Source organism: Ceratotherium simum, chromosome 16 (assembly GCF_057802395.1).
Source record: "Ceratotherium simum simum isolate JZ-2026a chromosome 16, ASM5780239v1, whole genome shotgun sequence".
NCBI lineage: Eukaryota > Metazoa > Chordata > Mammalia > Perissodactyla > Rhinocerotidae > Ceratotherium > Ceratotherium simum.
In genome coordinates this window covers 42,974,363-42,992,122 of record NC_141915.1, presented here as the reverse complement: position 1 = coordinate 42,992,122, position 17,760 = coordinate 42,974,363, and the positions used below count along the sequence as shown (strand labels likewise).

Below are 17,760 nucleotides of genomic sequence, written 5' to 3'. Positions count from 1 at the left end.
TTTGTATCTTGGGAGGTGGGAGGGAGTGGCTTAGAGGTGTCTGCCTAAGCTTAAGGCCAATTGTGGAAGTTTTGTTTTCTCTTTTTTTTGTACAATAAAGTGAAAAACAAAGGTTTGACTGCTGTCTTGTCAATGGAATCAATGGGGGGCAGAAGTGACCCAACAGGTTCAATGTGGAAAGAGCCCTGAAGCCAGCTTGTTTGTCCCTTCTTTCTAGAACTATATTCCTCTTTCTTGAAGATTCCATAGGCAACCTACCTTCACATTGTTCTGTACTACTGTTCTTGCACTTTCTCAGTTCAGTTTGTTCACTTTGGGTTGTCAGACCACTAAAGACTCCTAGAATTTGGAGAACAAATGTTTTCTCCCAGAATGCGTTGCCTTGGGCTATTAGGGGTAATGAACTACTAGGGTCAGGGTTTCACCCTGGTCATGCAAGGGCTTATCACTGGGCATTGGGGTAACCCTCCCACCTTGAGCTCTCAACCTTACCCAGAGGTAGGAATGACTTTCCTAACTCCACCCAGACCTCTGATGGGAAGTGGGCTGGGCTGAGATGACTCGCTCTCTGCAGTTAAGGAAGACAGCCCCAACGGGCTGGTCCTGTGCATAGTTGTTAACTTTGTACACTCTGCTTTGGTGGCCCAGGGTGTGCAGGTTTGGACCCCAGGCGCGGACCTACGCACTGCTCATAAGCCATGGTGTGGCGGCATCCCATATACAAAATAGAGGAAGATGAGCACAGATGTTAGCTCAGGGCTAATCTTCTTCACACACACACACACACACACACACACACACACAAAAGACAGCCTTCCCCGCACAGGCCTTGGCTAGGTTCCTAGACCCACAAAGGGCTGAAGACCCAGGCCCCGTTAAAGAGCTCTCTCTCAACCCCACACCCCTCTCCTATTCTTCGCCAAACTTCTGAAAAGCCTGTTGCTCTTCATGGTCTCCCTTTTCCTCCCACTCACCACTCCCCTGAGTGACTCTCTAAGGTCACCAACATGTTCATCATTACATCCAGTGGACACTTGCTTCTCTCTTGCCTTCTTGGTCTACTCTGCTGGCATCAGCTCCTCCTCCTCATTCTATCCTAGGTGTTCCTGTCACTCCATGCACCTCCAATTATCACCCCTATGCAACCATTCCAAAAGCTGCAGACCTGTGCAGACACCTGTGTATCCTCTGGGATATCCCGCAGGCACCTCAGACCTCAAGACCCCAAATTATCACCAACCATCTGATCATTATTTAATCTAGAAACCAGGGTGTCAGCCTTGACTCCTCTCTCCCTCGTTCACCTCCACATTGATTCGATCACCGAGGCCTGTCCATTCCACTTCTTGTATCTCAAATCTGTCTGCCCTTCTCCACTGCTGCCTATTCAAGGCCACCGCCCCTGCTCACCTTCTGCAAAGACCTCCTAAAACTGGTTTTCCTGTTTGCACTCTTGCCTCCTACAGTCCATTCTGCACACAGCAACCAAAGTTGTCTTTTAAAAACAAATCTGATTACTTCTGTACTTACAACTTACCATGACTTACCATAACCCCACGAGGCATGGCCTGTGCTTTCCTTCTCCCACTCTTCCTAATCATTCAGTGATCCAGCCAAGTGATCTCCCTCAAACATACCCACCACAGAGCTTTCACATGTGTTCTCTCTGCCCCAAATGCTATTCTCCCAACTCTACACATAGCTGGTTTTCTCATCCTTCAGGCCTCAGCTCAAATGTCACCTCACAGACAGGCCTTCCCTGACCACCCTCTATAGAGAGGCCTTCTCCTACAAGTCCTTGTTTATGTATTTGTTTACTTGTTTATTGTCTATCTCCCCAAGTAGAAGACACTTTACCTGCTTGTTCATTACAGTAATCCAGCACCTAACATCGCCTGGCATACATTTGACACTCATGAAACTTTTGTTGAATGAGTGAATAAGTATGGCCCACAGGGCCCTGGGGGATCTGTTGCCCATGCTGGCCTCTCTGCCCCAACTCCAGCTACACCAGCCATCCATGTCTCAAACACACCACACTCTCTTCCCGGGCCTGTACACATTCTGCCTATACACATGACCATTCTCTCTGCCTAGAATGTTCCTCTTCACCCCTCTTCCTAGTTAATTCAGGGCTCCACTTAACAGGCCACTTCCTCCACGGGGGCCTTCCTTGACCCCCTGACAAAAAGGTCTCTATACCGTTTGTCTATTCAGCAGCCTGGATACCTTCACACTCAGTCTTATTTCTTCCACATCAGGCTTTGCTGGGCTGTAAGCTCCACTAGGACAGGGTCTGTGTCTCTCTAGCTTGTTGCTGTAGCCCCAGGGCCTCACCCAAAGCCTGGACCAGCACAGTCCTTAGAGTTTATTGACTGGTGCTAATTGTGGAGACCGGGCATATGCCCAAAGAGGTCACCACCACAGAGCAGCCCAGGCCAAGTGCCAAATGAATAGCACAATCCAGTTGTAAAGAAATTTGGTGTGAGAATGGCCATGAGTGGGGAAGTGAGGAAGGATTTACGTAAACAGGGAGGAGACAGCAAGGCTTCCTGGGCATGTGTAAATTCCTTAGGGCAGAATGTACTGGGCATATGTAGAGACTGAAAAACAAATTAGCATCACTAAAACGGAGAATCCTGATTCACGCTGTGGAGGTTCCTGAAGGCCTGGCCTCACTCTTTGCCAACTTCAACCACCTTCTGAGAGTTTCTACCAGCTGATTCCACAGTAACTCCAATATATCCCCAACTGAATTGGTCATTCTCCTGTATCCTCATATCTCCTCCTCAGAGTTCCCCGTCTTGGTTAAAGGTGTTTTCAGGGCATCTCTCTCCTTTACCCCATATACCTGAATCAATAATAAAAATCTACTGCTTCTAAGGTATTATCCAGACACCACACTCCAGAATGATCTACTTAAAATGTAAGTCTGGTCAGAGGATTCCCTTTGAGGACTCCTCATGGCCTATAGGGTTAAAGCCCACAAACTCCTCAGCACATCCTTGGTCCTGTATGGTCTGACCTGCTCACCTCCTGCTGCTTCCCCACCCATTGCTATGTCCCAGCCAGTCCCCAGACTGAATGTTTGGGATGTCTAGTGCCTTCTTGGCCTACCTTGACCTGCTTCATCTCCCACTACAAGAAGCCTTTCCTGACCAACTCTCGTACATCATTTGACCCTCCTCCTGGCCACTTCTGTCCCTTATGCATATCTCTCTTGTTTTTATCACATTGTTTGGCAATTCGTTTCCTACAGGTCTGCCTCCCCGCAAATTGTGAACTTCTTGAGGAAGCACAACTGTCATTTCATTTTTGCATCCCAGCACAGACACACTGTGAGAATTCTTACAACGCATTGTAAGACTAACAGCTAAGACTTACCCAGCACTTACACTGAGCTAAGAGTTTCACATGCACTGACTTGCCAATCCTCACAACAACCTGATGAGATAGGTACTATCATTATACCCGGTGACAAGAGAGGAAACTGAGGCAGCAGAGAGCTTATCTGCCCAAGTTCACTTGTCAGGTCCACAGATTTAAATCCAGATCTGACTCCTGGTCTTAACCACTTAGGACTATGTCCTTAATAAATGTTTGCTGAAGATTAAAGAGCCAATGATGGTCCCAAAGTAGATGATTTAAGACTTTCCTCGTTTACTCGTATCTTCCAAGGGAAAAGGGCTGTCACACACCGGTTCCAGGACTCCAGATACCGAGAGTAACCGAGATGAAAGCGTCAGTCTAGGTATCTATTGCAGCTGGGAAAGGCCCTTTCCTGAGAAGGAAAAGAGAGACTGCGAGAGCGCGCGGATATGAGCACACCCAGGGGAGTAGCACTGGGTCGGGGGCAGGGTCTGGCCAGTGCCAGGCAAGCTGTCTGAGAGGTGGGGGGTCCAGCGTGGGTTTCGGAAGCAGGAAAGGCGAGCAGGTGTGGGATCTAAATCAGGATGAGGGTGGGGAGGGCGCTCGGCTCAGAAAGCACAGCTCAGCCTCCGCCCTCAGCGGAGGACCCTCATCTCGGGCGTTTGTTGGTTCGCAGGCCTGGAGTGGGCTGAGACTCGCCCAGAAACAGTAGGAACGGAGGCTCGGACGAGCCCCTTCGACTCCATGGGTTTTCTGCCCTGAGGAGCTAACTGCGCCCCACTTCAACTGTGGCCTCTTAACGAAAGTGGCTGTACACTTCGGGGTAAACGGCGGGGAGGGGACGCTGCGGGCAAAAAGCCGGGAATCCCGAGGGAAGGGCGGGGGAGCCTGGGCCGGAAGGCGGCCCAGGCTCCGCTGGGAGCCGGCGCTCTCTTTCGACGCCACCCGCTGCCCCCGCCCCGGAGCCGGCCGGGACGGCACAACGTCTCCGCCCCCAGCGCACCGCGCACCTCACCTTGAACGCCGCTCCACCCACCGCCATCCTATTGGGCCGCCCGGACTGAGGCGGGGCGGCGATTGGCCGAGGTGCCTCTCGAAGGCCCCGCCTATCCCCCCCGCCCCCGTCCCCGTCCGCCGGTACTTTGGACGGCGGCGTGGCGCCCCTCCTCCCCACCCGGTCCCCGCCCCCTGGAGCAAATGCTGCCGAGCTGCGGCCGCGGGGCAGATGCACGCGCTCGGGTCCTTCTAGCAGGCGCGAGCAGTCGCTGGGCGCGCGAAAGCGAAAGAAGGAAGAGGAAGGGAGGGCGGGGGCGGGGTGTTGAGGAGGGGCGGGAGGAGGAAGAGGAGGAGGTTGGAGCGCGCTCGCGCTTGGCCCCGCGCCCGCGCAGAGGGAGGGGGAGAGGGGCGCGCGCGCGCACGCTCGCGTTCTCGCTCGCTCCATCCATCCATCCTCCGGTCGCGGCACGCGCGCGCGCTCCGGGCTCGCGCCGCACCCCCCGCCCGGGAGAGGCGGGCTGGAGTGGGGGGCGGGGGGAGGGGCGCGCGGACGGCGCGCGGACTGCGCGCGGGCGGGGTGAGGTGAGGAGGAGGAGGCGGCGACGGGACGAGAAGGGAGGGGAAGGGGCCATGGCCGCCCGGTGAGGCGGCGAGGCGGGGGGGCGGCCCGACCCCCCGGCCCCGGGCCCTGGGCCCCGGGGAGAGGCGAGGACGGACCGACGGACATGGGGCTCCGGAGCAGCCGCCGCCGCCGCCGCCGCCGGAGGACGCGGCCCTGAGAGGCCGCCGGGCCCCGGCGCGGCCCCCCGGGCGGGGTGAGTACGGGACGGAGACGGGGACGGGGGAGGGGCCTGCGGGGGGCGGGGGGCGGGGCCCGAGGCGGGGCTTGGGCCCCCTCCCCCCAGGTCTGGGTCAGCGCCCCTTCCCCTCCCCCCGGGCCGACGCGGAAACGCCCGGCTTCCCCCGGCTTCCCGGCCCGGCCGGGGCCCCCTGCTCTCCCCCTGTCTGGGTCCCCCCTGGGCGGGGCAGGGCCAGCCGGGGAGGGGGCGCGGGGCCTTTGTTAGGGAGCCAGGCCCTAGCCCCCGGGACAATAGAGACACCCTCCCGGACTCCTCTCCCCGGCCGGCCGGGGCTGTCGGCGGGCGGGGAAGGAGAGGGGCCGGGACGCGTCCCACTCTGCCCACTCTCTAGGGGTCGATCTGTCCCGGGCCGGCGCCGGCCTCCGGCGGCTCGGCTCTCCTCCCCCCAGTCGGTATGATGCAGCAGCAGTGCCGCAGGGACGGGGGAAGAGCCGAGGCCCGGCCTCCTACCCTCCCCAGTGCCCCTGGCTCATTTGTCAGTCCCCACCCCACTCGAGGCCGGCAGCTCCTTAAACTCGTACCCACCGTTCAGAGGGGCCCCGGACTGTGGGCGGTTTCTGAATCCTTTGGTGAGGATTCCTGGACTTTGGGGCTCTTGGAGAGACTTCCGGGCTGGTCCTGAGGGAGGGAGAGTGGTTATCTAAAAGGAGAACAGGTAAGGGCAGTGCCCACTCCTGGCATGGCATGCCATCCCACCGAGCTCTACCCCGTCTTGCTCTAGGTGGCTAGAAATGCCCCTTGAGCTCCAGGTTTCTGTGGGCTCTGCTCCCCTCCTGTAGTGGCAGGCTTATTTCAGGGGAAGACAGAGTGGGGTGAAGGTTGTCGGGTCCTAGGGCCATTCCTACTTCTGGTAGCAGTACCCCCCCAAGTGGACATCCTGGCTGAAAGCAGAGGTGACTCCGAGGAGAGCCTAGGGAAGGGGGGGCTGTATTTAGGAGTCTGTGCAGTTCTTTGCCACACCCTGTGGGTTTGCTCTGAGGCCTTAGAGTTCCTTCTCCTCCCCCTGCTGCATTGCACCATGGGTATGGAAGAGGGGTTTGAGTTTTGGGGACCTGGGGTGAGCTGCTGCCTCCTATAGACCCAGACTCTGATTGGCAGTAGAGTCCAGGGCCTGAGTTCAGGCCTGGGAAGGACTAGGCTGCCTCTGGGTTTCAGACCCTGAAGGACCATCCAGACTTAGTGAGCCTAGGCCTTAGGGAGGGGTATATCCTGATGCCAGGATGAAGCTCTGGGCAGCAAGGTACGGAGGGGAGGTGGCAGTCTTCAGAGGTGTCTTGGACTCACACCAACACCCCCACCCCCGTGTGTGCAGCCGTGTTGCCGCCCGCTGTGCTATGAGCAGTCAGAGCGCCGTCTCCACAAGAGTTTACAAATGAAAATGGAGGAAATGTCTTTGTCTGGCCTGGATACCAGCAAACTAGAGGTGAGGGCTCCCCCACGTGTGCCTCTAGCTCTTTCTCTCGATGTCTCTACGTCGCTATATCTGGCATCCACACCAAAGAGGAATTGGGGTAGTCAGCCTTGTTCCTTAAAGGGAATAGCCAGTTGAAAAGGCCCAAGGATCCGGAAGAAGAAAGAACACGAAGTCAAGATAGGGAAAATGGCAAAGAAAGCGTTATTTTTGGCCAGGGTGAATTGGCAGGAGATTTGGTTGGTGTGAGTTGTTCTCAGTCCAGGGGGCTGTGACTCTCGTGACAGTGGATGTTCTCCCCTGGGCTCAGGCCATCGCTCAGGAGATATACGCGGACCTGGTCGAGGATTCTTGTTTGGGATTCTGCTTTGAGGTACACCGGGCTGTCAAGTGTGGCTACTTCTTCCTGGACGACACGGACCCTGATAGCATGAAGGATTTTGGTGAGCTTCAGAGTTGAAGGAGAGAAGTCTAGCCCTGCCCTGAGAGTGCATGGAGATTCCTTCTCTGGAAACTGCCCCAGATTAGAGCCTGGAGCTCCTGTGAGCTTAGGCAGGGGATGTGAAGAGGCCATGGGACCATGGGTGGAAACAAGAGGTGAGGGTCCCCTGCCCGCCCTGATCGCCACGCCTCTCCTGTCCCCAGAGATCGTGGACCAGCCGGGGTTGGACATCTTTGGACAGGTTTTCAACCAGTGGAAGAGCAAGGAGTGTGTGTGCCCCAATTGCAGCCGCAGCATTGCCGCCTCCCGCTTTGCTCCCCATCTGGAGAAGTGCCTGGGAATGGGTCGGAACAGCAGCCGGATCGCCAACCGCCGGTGAGGGCTCCTCCCCCTGCTAGAACAAGAGCTGCTCAGCTTTTGCAGCCTGTACCGTGGTGTAGTCCCCTGGGGGCATTTGTAGGGAACAGAGGGTGGGTCATGCTTGGCCTCAGACACTCCATTATACGTCTGAAGTTAGGGGCAGAGAGGTGGCAGCCTTGACCCTTTTCTTTTCCCTACTCTTGGTAGGATTGCCAATAGCAACAACATGAACAAGTCTGAGAGTGACCAAGAGGATAACGATGACATCAATGACAACGACTGGTCCTACGGCTCAGAGAAGAAAGGTGTTTTGCAGATCTGGGGAAACTTGGGGAGCACTAGGGTGAGGTGGGCGAGCAGGAATTGGGTACATAATGGTCACAAGTTATCTTGAATGGGGGGGAGACTATAGCTTTGTACTTTAGGTACCTTTAGATTGGGAACTTAAAGTGACCCTGCCCTTTATCCTTTTGTCTTACACAGCCAAGAAAAGAAAATCAGACAAGGTGAGAGCCGGGGCAGGCATGAGGGAAATTGGGCAAAGGACAGATACCCTCCCCTTTGGGCAGGGAGTCCTCGGGTGTCTTGACTCAAGTCTGAGGTCATTGGGTACCTCTTTGGGTTCCGGGATGAGGGTGTCTTGGTGGGCAAGAGGGCAGCAGAGGCCTTGGGGGATGGAGGAGGAGGGAATATGGGTAAACGAGCCTCTTGCTGGGGAGGAAGAGTAGGAATTTGAGGATGTTTCTTTGTCAAATCTTTTTTCCTTCCCTGGGTTCTCGGCTCCCCCTTATCGTTACCCTTTCCCCAAAGCTATGGTATCTCCCATTCCAGAACCCCAATTCCCCTCGAAGATCCAAGTCTTTAAAACACAAAAATGGTAAGTGGGGCTGGAACAACAGGAGTGATTCTAGCTATGTCTTCTGGGACTCGTTGCTGGAGGGTGGAGGTGGGGGCTTGGGGGACAGGGGTATTGAGGGAGGGCCTGTGATCCTTCTGTCACCCCCACTTCCTCTCTGGTTATTTTCAGGGTTCTCTGTCTGTACCTCTGCATCAAACACCCTTCCCCTTCTTTTTTCTTCTTCAGGGGAACTTAGCAATTCGGATCCTTTTAAGGTGAGTAGGGGCTGCCCCTCTTAGGTTCCCTCTCATTTTCCTTGTTGTGAGAGTTGGGTGGGATTTGGACAAGTGGGGATCAGAATGCTGACAGCCAGAAGCACTAGATGGGCTATTTAGGTCTTGCATATTTATGTTCTTTCTGGGTCCCAACCCCTCACCCACGTGATGCAAGGTGGGATGGACGGAATCATTGGAAAACTGCTGGGCAGTCCTAAGACCTTCTCACTTAGAAATGGATGAGAGGAGCTGATTCTCCACCCTGACCCCTACCCCCACCACCCCTTGTTTGGCTGCCCCTTCTCTAACCTGTACCTCTGCTTCTCCCTCAGTATAACAACTCAACTGGGATCAGCTATGAGACCTTGGGGCCAGAGGAGCTGCGTAGCCTGCTCACCACGGTGAGGGACAGGGAAAGGGAGGCCCTTGGGAGTGGGCTGGAGCCCCAGGCAGTGGTCAAGGCCCTGGAGGGGGCTGGTGATGTAGCAGTCAGGGCCATATAGTTCTCTCTTGGGAATTAGGTTTCCTGACCAGTGGTGGTCCGGGACCATCTGCTCTGGATGCCTTGGGAACATTTCTGTTTGTGCAGTCTAGCATTTGTACAGAAGAAAATATCTAGCGTCTAGAGTAGGTTCCCCTCCATCCCTCCTTTCAGCTTATATTCCTCTTCCAGCAATGTGGGGTGATTTCTGAACACACCAAGAAGATGTGCACAAGGTGAGCTCAGAACCTAGACAGGGGGCCAGGGGTCCCTCCTGCACACTCACCCTGGGCCTGGGTCAGGTGTATCCCTGGTCTTGAGCAATGGGACTCTCACCCTTCCCCTCCCCTCCTCTAATGGTCAGGCCTTAGGCCACGATCTGAGGGCCCTCCGTTCATCCCTTTCCCTGTGTCCATCCCTCCCGCCTCTGCTGACGGGAGGGTCTTCACCTGAGCCCCTCAGACCTTTCTTGCCTTGTCAGGGTCTGATAATTCTCTCTCCTCCAGGTCCCTGCGCTGCCCCCAGCACACGGATGAGCAGCGGCGAACCGTGCGGATTTACTTCCTCGGACCCTCCACGTAAGTGACCCTCCAAGAAAAGTAGTGGGTTGTGGAAAGTTAGGATGATGATTGGTATCCTTAAAGCCCTTCTTTGGCCCCTCCCCTTTCCAGCGTCCTTCCAGAGGTCGAGAGTTCCCTGGATAATGACAGCTTTGACATGACTGACAGCCAGGCCCTGATCAGCCGGCTTCAGTGGGACGGCTCCTCTGATCTCTCTCCCTCTGATTCAGGCTCCTCTAAGACGAGTGAGAATCAGGGATGGGGTCTAGGTAAGTGATCCAGCTGGGCCCCAGGGGCTCTGTGCCTGAAGTGAAGGAGTGGAGGCACCTTGTGCTCTCCTGCCACAACCCTACCCTTACCCCTTGTGCCTCTTTCTCTTCAGGTACCAACAGCTCCGAGTCACGGAAAACCAAGAAAAAGAAATCTCATCTGAGCCTGGTAGGGACTGCCTCTGGCCTGGGCTCCAACAAGAAGAAGAAGCCAAAGCCACCGGCACCCCCGACGCCCAGCATCTACGATGACATCAATTGACTTGGGTGCACGGGATAGCCTTTGGCTGAGCAGAGCCCTCTCTCCCGACCCCCACCCAGGTGGCATAACCTGGCAAATGGACGGCTGCTGGGGGTTTGGGCTTGGGAAGTTTGGTGGGCCAGGCAAGCAGACGATCCAATTATGCGCCCCTGGGGGGTGTCAGGGTCCTCTGCGATGGAGCACCACCTCTCGGCATGCAGGACTCAGACCTGGACATATTATGCCTTGGACATAAGTTTGGTGGGGAGGCAGTTTTCCTATTTATTCTGTGAGTTACTGGATGTCCAGCTAGGCCAGGGGCCTGACCTGGGCACTATGCCAGTGCACTGCCTGCCCCCCACCCCAGGAACTGGACTAAGCCCTGCCGAGGAGCATTGTGGCTGCCCGGAAGGCTGTGGGTTGGAAGCTGAGCCTGGAGGAGGCCTCCCCTGGCTGCCCTCAGCAATGTGAATGGGTCCGGTGCTTGGAGCTGAGGGGCAGGGCTGGGCGTGTCCTGTCTGTGTGCAGAATCCTATCAAATGCCCCCAATCCCAGGGGTAGGCAGGCACAGCGAGCTGTCTGCTGAGGTGGGCGTCCAGAACTGCCGCCGCCTTCCCTGCCCCTCACAGGGGCAGCCCTTTTCCCTCAGTCCCCATGGGCCTCCTTGGCAGCAGGAGCTGTCTTTTTGTTGTTGGGTGCCAGGAAAGGGCCTCCAGCCTCTACAGCTTCAAGGAATGGGCAAGGGAAGGGTAGGAAGAGGGAGCTGTGTATCAAAATGACTCCCCCCCTACCTTTCCTCCCTGACCCAGGGCTGGTGAGGAGTGGGGCCCCAAGGTGAGAGGGAACGGTGCTGCTTTATTTGAAATGTTTTCTTACCTCATTCCCTGCCCCAGGAAGGGGCCCAGCCTCACCCTCCTGGGGTGGCCCCATGTTCCTCCTGCCTACCCCGCCCCACTGCCCTACTGGGGCAGCCCAGGTTCCCAACTGCTGCTTGCCATCCCCTCTCTCACCTTGACCAGCTTCAGTTCCTCTCTCAATGCTCCTGCCTCCGAAGCCTGCCCTGTTTCCCCTTCCTTAGCGGCTTTTAAGTTATTTATTCTGTACTTGTGGTTTGGGGCTCTGAGGAAAATCCTGATCTTTTACCTCTCCCCTTTTGCTAGGAGTAGGGTGGGAAGAGAGGGTAGTCTCCGTGTTCTGGGTTGTCAGTGGAGGGGGAAAGGGTGTGATGTCTAGGCATTGCTCCTCTGGGGGACTGTCATGCCAGTGTGCCCACCTGTCTGGTCTACATCCTGAAGAGATGTATGGTCCCACCTCCACGCAGGCACCATCACTCCCAGGAGCCGAGCTGGAGGACTGCAGTCTGGGCTGGGAGCAGAGCTGACTGACACAGGGATGGAGTTGACCCTGAGCCATGGTCTCTGGCACTTGCTGGATGTGTCCCCTGCCCTCCTCCCAGGAGGAGCCATCCCACATTTGGGTAGCTAGTACCCAGGACTGGACGGACTGATTTGGGTTAGGGCCCCTAGAGGGTTAAGGGAACAACGGAGATGGGTCTGCAGTACCCTGTCTGGAATCCCCATCTCCCCCTGGGGTGGTTCTGATTGTAGCTGACACCTGGTTACAAATTGGTTTTTAACCCACAAATTGTGATTATTTTTTAAAAAGCTAAACAAATTTTGGCAGGAGTTAGAATAAATCTTGGGGCCTGGGCTCCTCTGTTTTTGACCCTCCACAGCCTTCTCCCTCTAAGGGGAAGCCAGAGGGAAAGGAGGATCTCAGCCAGCATCCAGCCTGCTCCCGAATGAAGGCTTGGGGGTAGTTGAAGGTGAAGGGAGGAAGGCCGTGGGCCACTCTCCCTTCTGAGAGGCAGCTGCAGCTCAGGCCCTAATACACCCTTTCCCCTCTGGCCTCTCCCTTTCCCTCTTCTGGTCAGAGGAGGGAGAAGTGGGAAGTAGTTTGGGAACTGGTTTGTCCACATCCACTTCCCCATTGTTGCTTGGCCCGCCCTCAGGGGAGAGCCCCCTGCCCAGGCTGGGTAAGAGATGGGCTTGGTCCAGCAGGGACCCTGAGGGAGCAAACCCCCTTCCTTCTGGGGAGAGTGTGCCCCCCCTACCATGTAGTTGAACAGGGGCTAGGAGCTCCCCACTCCCCTCCCTCTAACAGCAGGCTGTGTGGGTGTCAATTCCCATCCTCCCCACCCCGGCTAGGTGTCCACCCTGTATTCTATCATGTGTCTGAGTGTGTGTGGGGGGGTTCTGTACTAATTTCCATGGCCGGTGGCTTTTCCTTCCATGCATCACTCCCCCCCGCATGCCCAGGGGCCACCCGCCTGGCATTACCGCATGCTGGGGTCATTGGGGGAGGGGGGTGGGGCTCACGCTGTCCTGTGGTGTTGAGATTTTTATTTTTGCATATATAATCCATCCTGTACAGGTAGCTAACTTTGTAAACGCTGTGTATTTCCCCTGCCCCCATGGCTGCTGGTGTAAATAAACTGCATCTCCTGTTGGTAGCCCAGTCTACCTACCCTCATTACTATGTTGCTAGAGGCAGAGCAAAGCCATTCTCTTAATGTCACAGAAAGAGGCTCCACGGCCACAAAATGGAACTTTATTCAGTCACAAACACTGATCCTCCATCCAACAGCCCCAGAGGCAAGGGCCTGGGGCCCAGTGCTCCATACCCAGAGCTCGTCCTTGGAGCTGGGCAGGGTAGGACACTGGCTGAGGGCCAGAGCTGTCTCTTGCTTACAGCCTTAGGCCTAGGGTAGCAGCAGCTGTGGCCCTGCCTCTCCCAATGCTGGGGGCTTGGCTTGGTGCCCCAATCCCCTTCCTGACTGAGCTCTATAAAGGACTATTTTTTAAAAAAAAAATGCAGGCAAAGTGCTTTGAAAAAATGGAGAATGCTGGAAACTGTCCAGAACATGGAGAACACCCTATTCCTGCTACAGGGATGGAGGGAGAAGGCAGAGGCAGCTGGGTGCTGTATGGAAAGCTGACACGATCTTCCTGCCGGCCTGTATGATTTTAGTCTCATAAGGTGGATATTCCTCCCTGGCAGGCAGCCCTGGGTACTGAGGAACAGACATGCAAGACAAGAGGAAGAGCTAGGGCCACAGCTGGGAGGGAATCCTCAGAGCCCAGGCTCCCCACTGAGCTGGGCTGCCAGCTAGGCTTTGAACGTCAGGACCATAAAAGTGAAGGAAGACGACATCCTCATTTCACCTGAGTTGTGCTTGCATGGAGGGAATGTCTGTACCCTCATGGACGTGAAGAGGAGGCCCCGTATCTGCCTCCTGTAGCCTATGGAGGAGGACCTACCACAGCCTTTCCACCCCTCCCTCCCAGGCCCTTGGGCCCAGCTCTGGCCAGGAAAGGGGGAGGCCATAAAGGAGGAAGACCATGCCTTTCATTTTCTCCCTATGTCCTTATCGTCCATACATCCCAAATACCAGAAAGCTGAAGAAGACAGTGACCCCCACCAGGGAGACAGTGGCAGGTGCTGTGAAGAACTGGCGGTAATTGATACGAAAGTACCAGACCACACCCAACAGCACCACAAACACAGGCACCATGAGGCTGCCCACACTGACACCGAGGCTGGGTGGCTCAGTGCCTGAGGAGGGGGCCAGGGAGGCTGAGGGGCCTGGAACAGCTGACCCTGGGGGTGAGCGGTGGCAGTGAATCACACAGTTGTCAGTAATGTTCAGGGAACGCAGTGTGCGGGCTGGGTCCTGCAGCAGGCGGCCCTGGTAGATCAGTTTCATCTGGCTCTCTTGTCCAGGGAAGTATTTACTGTAAGAATGAAAGAGACAGAAGGAAAGACAGAAGGCGAGGAATGAGAAGGCAAACAGGCCTGGACCAACATAGCAGGGCAATGGGGGAAAACTGAAGGGTAGGTTTCTAAGGAAGTATCCCACTCACCCCTAGTAGGGGCTGGACCTGACACTTCCATGCTGGTCCCATGTCTATACCAGTCTCCTCCGAGGCAACCAACAGCTAGGGGCACAGGGTATGAGCAGCCTCCCACTTCCCAGCCCACTCACCTCTTCAGGGCACCCACAGTATCCTCCGGCCTGGCCACAACCAGCTCCTCGGTGTCATTGAGGAATTTGAGCCGCACATTGATGAGGCCAGGGCTGGGAGGGAGGCAGGTGTGATCCTCAGATCTCAGGGGGGCCTCTGGACTGCTGCTCTCTGGGCCCGCGTGTCTTTTGGGCAGGCCTTGGATGTCAAGCAGATGCTCAAGGCTGGGCTCCACACCACCCCCAGCTCCAGGCTCCCCTGTGGAGTCTCCCCCACCTTCGCCAGCCTCTTCAGCCTTCTCATCATTACCCTCTGATGGATGGGGAAGTTCGGTTGGCTCTGGGGTGCCTTGGCCCGCCACCAGATGGTCCACATGCCCCAGGTGGAGGACGGATGTGTCGCCAGCTGACACAATAGTGCCCAGGAGCTGGTTGCTACTGCTGTCTGCTACGTAGGTAGAGAGCCAAGCTAGGACCAAGGCTAGAATCAGCACCACCACACCTGCCACCACAGTCACCTCATTACCCACACCCTCAATGAGGGTGACATCAGAAAGCTCCATGGCCTGGCTGCTGACTGGGTCCACACTGCAGGAACAAAGGGGGATAGCATCAGTAGGGCATGTGGGGTTGCAACCTGGTTTCTAGTTTGTTTAGGTTCTAAGTGACCCAGCCCTGAAAGAAAATGGAGTTCAGTGTCCAGAAGGGGGAAAAAAACCTTCCTAACTCTGGACCCCCAACTAAAAGCTAAGGACTTACTTACCCTTTGCCTCTATTGTGAAACGCTAGCTTTCCAATTCCACACCCTTCCTCTCTCATATTCCAACTCCCCAGTGAACATGGATCATCAGGAAAACCTTATAGCCTTGTTTCTGCTGCTGCTATTGTTTGTTGCCTTTTTAGTAGGCGGTGAAAAACATTTGCTTCTTTGAGCCCTGAGTCTCTCTAGGATTTCTATCACTTGGAGAAGCCTCTACCGTGGCCTCCGAGAGACCAAAAAGCCTGGAATATTTTATTTTGGGGCGCCTCTAGAGGCGTAGTGCAGCCACTTTTGCCAGATTGTCTCATTTGAACCCTATCTCATTCATGGTCACAGATCTAGGTCCAGATGTCAAGAGCCAAAGAAAATTAATTTATCATCAAAAGCAGAGTCAGACCACCCCAAAGACACAACTCTGTAGGGGCTATCAGCAGACACTATGCTGCAGACATTGTGCCTGCCTCCTCTGAAACTCTTCTGGCAAGCCCTGGGGAGCAAAGCAGGATGGACACCAGGAACAGCATCCTCCTGGGTCACCACAGGTTCACAACTTCAAAACCATTACCTGAGTGGAACTCATTTGGAAAAGATTCCAAAATAGCTCTCACAATCCATACCTCAATCTCTCTTCCTGTGCTGTGTAGGTTCTCCCCTGGCAGTTTCTTAGAAAGCCAGGAAGGATCTTGGCTTGCTCCTTGGAGTACCTACTCTTTCCCTTGGAGAATCTGCTGCTTTCACAGCTGTCCCTGGGCAAATCCAGTCTGATGATTATCATTACCAGACTATTCTCACAGCACCTATAAAACTTCATTACACTTATCATCCTGTCCATCTCTCTACTAATCTTTGGGAAGACAAGGATCACATGTATTTCTCTATGTACCGTAGTGCCCAGTATAATGTCACGGTAGTTGTTCAAAGAATATTTGTGGAATATATCAACATCTGAATAGTTTCCACATCCTTATTTAGTACGTGGGCCCTGGAGTCACAGAAAAAGCCAATTATAATCCCGGTCTTGCCTCTTACTAGCTCTGAAGCCTCGAACAACTTTCTCAGATCCTCAGAGTTCTCATCAGTAAAATGGGGTTAAAAATAGTACCTACCTCATAAGGTTGTTTTGAAGATGACGGAAAATCATTGAAGCAAGATACTTAGCACAGTGCCTCGCACATTGCAATTGTTCAATAAGTAAACGGTAGCAATTATTTATCACCCCCACAACTAACCCCCGGTGGTATGAAGGTTCATGTCATTCACCCTGGTTTACAGAAAAGGAAACTGCGGCCAACAGAGGCGAAGACGACTGGCACAGACACAGGGAACTTTCGTGGGCAAGGGCCGGGCAGGACCCCAGGGCTCCCGCCTCAGAGACCTTTGCTCCCTCCTCAGCCTCTCAGCGACCCTGCCCGCGCGATGAGGAGGGTCCCCGACCCTGCCTTTTCTGAGGCGAAGGCTCCGCGTCTGGGCGGTCCTCTTCCCGCGGAACTGGAGACGGGTCCGTGGGCCCACCCGAGCCGAAAGGCTGCCTGGTCCCGGCCGTTGTTCCCAAGCCCAGTTCTCCCAGTCCGTGAGGGATAGAGTCGGATAAGGGGGTCACAAACCATCCACACCCCTCAAACTTCGGGGCGGAGCCAGGGGGTTGGGGGCGGGGCTTGAGTACGCGGGGAGTCATGGGAAACTAGAGGGGGCTTGGACCGGTACCGTGCCTGGATAGGGAAGGAGGTCCTCACCTGAAATGGCCAGACTAAGTGTTTTGACTCCGCCAGGACGGCCCATGGACTCACCTTTCCGTAGGGGCCGGGGGAGGGGCTGGCTACCCCCGATTCTGTCCAGGGTCCAGTCTCTTCCGGCTTCTCCCGGAAGCTGTTAGAACCAGAGACAGGAAATCCCGCCTCCGCGCCTTGCACTGATGACGCAAGGTTACGTAAGGCGGGCTGACGTAAACGTATTCTTTAAATAAAAGGGACCGGTTTCGCAGCGGAAGGAGGGGCGGAGTCATTGTTGGCGGGATCGTGGCCCTGCCCAGGGAGCCTAGTGGGCGGGGCCTAAGGAGCCCAGCGATGCGGGGCGGGGCCAGGAGGGGGTCGGGAGAGGTGCTTGGGAAAGGGGCGTGGCTCCGCGCTGTAAGACCGAGCGGCGCTTCCCTTTTCCCAGCATCGCTTTCCCGGCCTTGCTCCCAGCCTTCCGAGCTGTTTGGATTTATTACTGCTCTGCGATGCGCACAGAGCTCCGGATTAGCGGAATCAGTAAGGACCGGTCTCTCTGACCTCCAACAATTCAACTCAGGGCTAGTCGGGTGGCAGACAAGGTGACAATTTAGTCACCATCCGGTGCTCCGAGAATGCAGCCCCAGGTAGTGTGGGACCTTGGCAAATAAGGCGAGAAAGCATTTAAAAGAAGACACGGATTCAGCGCAGCCTTAGGGCACAAGAAAAGCAGGAGCCCAAAGAAGACAGGAAAAAAAAAGGTTCAGCTTCCAAGAACTTATCCAGATCTTTGCAATTAAAAATTTTCCTAAAGACGTGCTGGGGTTTTTGTTGTTTTTTTGGTGAAGTATTGACTGAAGCATAAATAATGAAGACAAGGGGAAACTCATAAGCAGGAGCTCAGTGGTTTTCACCAACTGACAACACAGGTGGAACCAGCGTTAAGATTAATAGAAAATGAACCCAGAACCCCCATTCATGTCCTCTTCCAGCCACTAACTTCCAAAAAGTAGTCACTATTCTGACTTCTGTCACCACAGATTAATTTTCTCTGCTTTTGCACTTTGTATAAATGGAATCAAACAGTATGTACTCTGCATAAAATTTACCATTTTAACCATTTTTAAGTGGTCAGTTCACAACGGCGTTAGGTACATTCACAATG

The 17,760-nt window shown here is 55.1% G+C and overlaps 2 protein-coding genes across 11 annotated transcripts; one reads left to right on the top strand and one right to left on the bottom strand.

Moving 5' to 3' along the window:
* Positions 1-5,010: 5,010 nt before the first annotated feature.
* On the top strand, positions 5,011-12,614 carry ATXN7L3 (ataxin 7 like 3). 7 transcript variants are annotated; one of them, XM_087441230.1, is made up of 13 exons: positions 5,011-5,180; positions 6,538-6,648; positions 6,947-7,079; positions 7,282-7,453; positions 7,646-7,743; positions 7,922-7,944; positions 8,249-8,315; positions 8,466-8,551; positions 8,884-8,952; positions 9,225-9,268; positions 9,539-9,610; positions 9,704-9,861; positions 9,975-12,614. In XM_087441230.1, the coding sequence occupies exons 2-13, from the start codon at positions 6,598-6,600 to the stop codon at positions 10,121-10,123; spliced, it is 1,122 nt and encodes a 373-aa protein (XP_087297356.1). In that variant the 5' UTR covers positions 5,011-5,180; positions 6,538-6,597; the 3' UTR covers positions 10,124-12,614. The 7 variants fall into 7 exon arrangements, with proteins under 7 accessions (XP_087297356.1, XP_087297361.1, XP_087297358.1 ...); XM_087441235.1 differs by having other exon boundaries at positions 5,012-5,180; positions 8,270-8,315; positions 8,523-8,551; XM_087441232.1 differs by having other exon boundaries at positions 5,012-5,180; positions 8,270-8,315.
* Positions 12,615-12,696: 82 nt separating this feature from the next.
* Positions 12,697-16,756, bottom strand: TMUB2 (transmembrane and ubiquitin like domain containing 2). Of its 4 annotated transcripts, none has more exons than XM_014789077.2 (3): positions 16,674-16,756; positions 14,148-14,714; positions 12,697-13,896 (listed from the first exon to the last, which is right to left on the bottom strand). In XM_014789077.2, exons 2-3 carry the CDS (start codon positions 14,687-14,689, stop codon positions 13,530-13,532), a joined length of 909 nt encoding a protein of 302 aa, XP_014644563.2. In that variant the 5' UTR covers positions 14,690-14,714; positions 16,674-16,756; the 3' UTR covers positions 12,697-13,529. The 4 variants fall into 4 exon arrangements, with proteins under 4 accessions (XP_014644563.2, XP_087297371.1, XP_014644561.2 ...); XM_087441245.1 differs by having other exon boundaries at positions 16,620-16,714; XM_014789075.2 differs by lacking the exon at positions 16,674-16,756 and adding an exon at positions 16,399-16,612.
* Between the last annotated feature and the right edge of the window lie 1,004 nt (positions 16,757-17,760).